The sequence below is a fragment of the Naegleria gruberi genome (assembly GCF_000004985.1).
Source record: "Naegleria gruberi genomic scaffold NAEGRscaffold_550, whole genome shotgun sequence".
In the NCBI taxonomy this organism is placed as follows: domain Eukaryota; phylum Heterolobosea; class Eutetramitea; order Acrasida; family Naegleriidae; genus Naegleria; species Naegleria gruberi.
The window spans coordinates 1-3,623 of NW_003162967.1; the positions used below are offsets into that span (position 1 = coordinate 1).

The following is a 3,623-nucleotide window of genomic DNA, read 5'->3' on the forward strand; positions in this document are numbered from 1 at the left end:
ATGCTTTAATATCAATTTCACATTCATAATGAAAGTAACATTTTACCCTTAGACCCACAGTCATTTAAAAGTTTAGAAAATCAAAATATCGGCCTTACCATTATTCCAACTGACCACTTGATTCGTATTGTGAAACCAGTACAGTGTAAAATCTGTGAGAGCACAAATATACATTTAAGAGAAATTACTAAAAATGGATTTGAACAGATATTCCGTTTTACTTGTTTGGCTTGTAATACGGTATTTGTTTTTAGAACATGTCCAAGGAATCTTAAATTGAATAGACATATTATTCAATCATTTGAACTCTCGAACTCTACCTATGAATCATTTAAAACATTTACAACCCTTGTCGGATTGCCAATAATTAATAAGAAATCATATTATCAAGCAACAAACAAGTTATGGAGCAGTAGTAGTCAAGTATTAAATCAAGAAATGGACAAGGAATTGGAAAAGATTGCAAATCAGAAAATGAAACAAGTGCTTGGTTCTTTAATTTCTGCATTTGAACTGGGAAGAGAATGTTGTAGAGTTGCGAGGAACTATTCAACGTTAGTATTTCGACAAATTGTAAACAATAAAATTGAGTTGATAAATAATTTTATGCTCAAAAAAATTAAGTATATTGAAATGGTTCAAACACCAAGCAAGGCGAATAAAGTCAATGACCTAAAAGGCAGCATTTCTGAGCAACATACCTCATCCTTTGGATGAAGAATATGTTGAGTGAGCTTTTACCCATTGGTTTATCAACGATTGTTTTATTGTTTCTTTTGGAGAAATATTTTAAAACCACAAAATAATAAAATAATAAATTAAGACAAATGGATTAAAAGTTCAAGGATTGAGACACCATTTGGTGAATCAACCTTGGAACCTGCTTTAAAGGATATAAATCTTTATTTAGCAGGTCCCTAGAAATTAAAGTGTTTTTAAAACCACAAAATAATAAAATGATAAATTAAGACAAATGGATTAAAAGCTCAAGGATTGAGACACCATTTGGTGAATCAACCTTGGAACCTGCTTTAAAAGGATATAAATCTTTATTTAGCAGGTCCCTAGAAATTAAAGTCTCAAAATTATGAAAAACTTATCGATAGTTTTGAAGCTAAAGATAAGAAAAAACATAGAGTATGTGAATAAATTGTAAAACCTGTTCATAAAATCACCATTAGTATATAAAAATCTATATGAATTTTCTGAAACAAATGGAATGAAAAATAAAATGATTCGAATCTATTAGAAACTGTCATCCAAAAAATAAGTTAGTGAATAAATGTAAAAATTGCACATCTTGAATGTACACAGCTGCACTCTGAAATTAGCCCACTTACTGGATGCTAATGAGCGAAAAAGGCTGAAAAATTGTAAATACTAATTAAGGGTGGGTATGGGTGGGACTTTGCCTTAATGATGACATGATGTTGAGACTATTTTTTGAGCATAATTTTTAAAATAATATTTTAATAATTTTGTATAAAAACACTAGTTCTTCACCATGTTCAGAACTCCCAGTTCCGGCATTGATTTACTCCTTCATTCATGATGCAATATTTTTGGATATCAGTTGATGCAAGATATTCATCTAGGAGAAATGTTTACGAATGTACTCTTGTGGTATTCGAAACAAAGGCAAAAAAAACAATTGAACGATCACACGTTATCAAGAAAAGAGCATCTAATAGAAAAAGTGCCTTACAATGGTTTATGGGAGCCTCTAAATTAATGGAGCCAGAAGCATGTCGTTTAGCAATTACATCTTTGAAACACAAGTCATTTCCAGTAATGGGTTATGGTATTTTACATTTCAAAATTGGCTCTTTTGTTCATGACAAAGACTCAACTGTGGCAGCAGTCATCAAAAAATTAGAACCAACAGCATTAGAAAAGTTAGATCCAAATCATGTAATCAAAAATCTGAGCAAGGAAGTAGAAGAAAAAGCACCCCGTATTGCCAGTATTATTGTATCATCCTTTAGGAAAGCTCTAAAATTAGCCAACACCACCACTAATTCAAATGAGAAACTCCAAGCATTATTGAAAGCTTATCCACAACATTTACAAAATAACCATTCTCTGTGCGATTCAGGTTGTCCACACACAATTAAACCAGAAAAATTGATCACTAAAGAGGAAGCACAAGTTGTTAAAGAAATATTTGACAAACGAATCAAATATAGTCACAAATTTTGTGATATTGCATGCAATAGCCAAAACAATGAGTCCATACATAGTACTATTTGTCATACAACACCAAAGACATTAGATTTCAGTCGAAATTATTGTGGAAGAGCTGATCTGGCAATAGGTGAACGATTGCTTGGAAAATTTGCACAATTAAGAAAAATTCAAAGATTTATTGGTAGTCTCTTCGTGATTCCAAAAGAGCAGGCCATCAAGTTAGATACTCAATATCATCAGGATAAAATAAGGAAACAGTCTAAAGCTTATAAGGAAAGAAGAGTGGAGCTTCGGAAAACAAAACTTAAGGTAAAAGAATCTCCACAGCCAAAGGGAACAATTGGAAGTTGCACATGTTCGAAGGGTTCGACATGTACAAAAGCTTGTCCATGCAGAAAAGCCGGGAAATCATGTACTTCCAAATGCTCTTGTTCTCTTACCAAATGTCAAACAAAAGTTTGACTTGTAATAATAGATGATTTTTTATTAAAATTGCTAAATTTGTAATTTTGCCAATAATAGATATTCGAATATTTGTAAACCAACATTTGCACTTCCAATTAAAATAGGTAGACCGCCACCTTAAGGGGTAAATAAATGTAATCTGAACAGATAAATGAATTTTCGAGGAATTATGATGAAAAGGATGTAGTGAGAATGGGATTTGATAAAGAGAAGATAAGTAAAAAACATGATGAGGAGTATGATGAAGAATAATAGGGAAATGATTTTTCTAACATAGATAAATATAATTTTTGTTCACATATATATATATATATATATATATTCACCCAATAATTTATCAAAAAAATAAAATACAAAAAATCAATTCTCATATAACAACAAAATAAATTGTGAATATATACAAAAATTAAATTCAAACTCGAATTTAGATCGAGAAACACACTAAACCACCAAACGGTACTACTAAGATAAGAATTACAATATGATGCATGCAATGTATGAGTGCACAATAGATAACCTCGTCAAGCTGTTGGCCATTACATTATCTGTATGTTTATTGATAGTCATGGTTATTTTCTCTGTCTACCAGTTTAAACTCAAAGGAATGGAGTTTGTTAGTTCTCTCATAGTGGGTGCTCATGTTTCCATTCAGTTTTGGATGGATACTCATGAAGAAAGTTATAGTTCAGAAGTTTCTAAAACGGTTGAAAAATACTGCGCAGAAACCAACCATCATCATGATCAGATATTAAAATCCATCTAATCAATCCAAGCCAATCTCCCATGTGGCATTTGAAAATAAATATGAATTTCTTATAATCCTTTCTGAGCTCAATGACAGAAAGTTGCTCCCAACGCTTTTCCAAGAATATGCCAAGTGCTCACCCTTGAACATGTGGTTTTGTTCAAAGAACACCTTATCAAATTTGCTTTCTTTCTCGCCCTTTGTCATTAATTAAGGCACTCAATAA

At 31.6% G+C, this 3,623-nt stretch overlaps 1 protein-coding gene across 1 annotated transcript; it reads left to right on the plus strand.

Moving 5' to 3' along the window:
- Nucleotides 1–1,551: 1,551 nt before the first annotated feature.
- Nucleotides 1,552–3,415, plus strand: NAEGRDRAFT_54896 (uncharacterized protein; the record flags this gene model as incomplete). Its single annotated transcript, XM_002668170.1, has 2 exons — nucleotides 1,552–2,496; nucleotides 3,242–3,415. 2 exons carry the CDS (start codon nucleotides 1,552–1,554, stop codon nucleotides 3,413–3,415), a joined length of 1,119 nt encoding a protein of 372 aa, XP_002668216.1.
- Nucleotides 3,416–3,623: the final 208 nt, after the last annotated feature.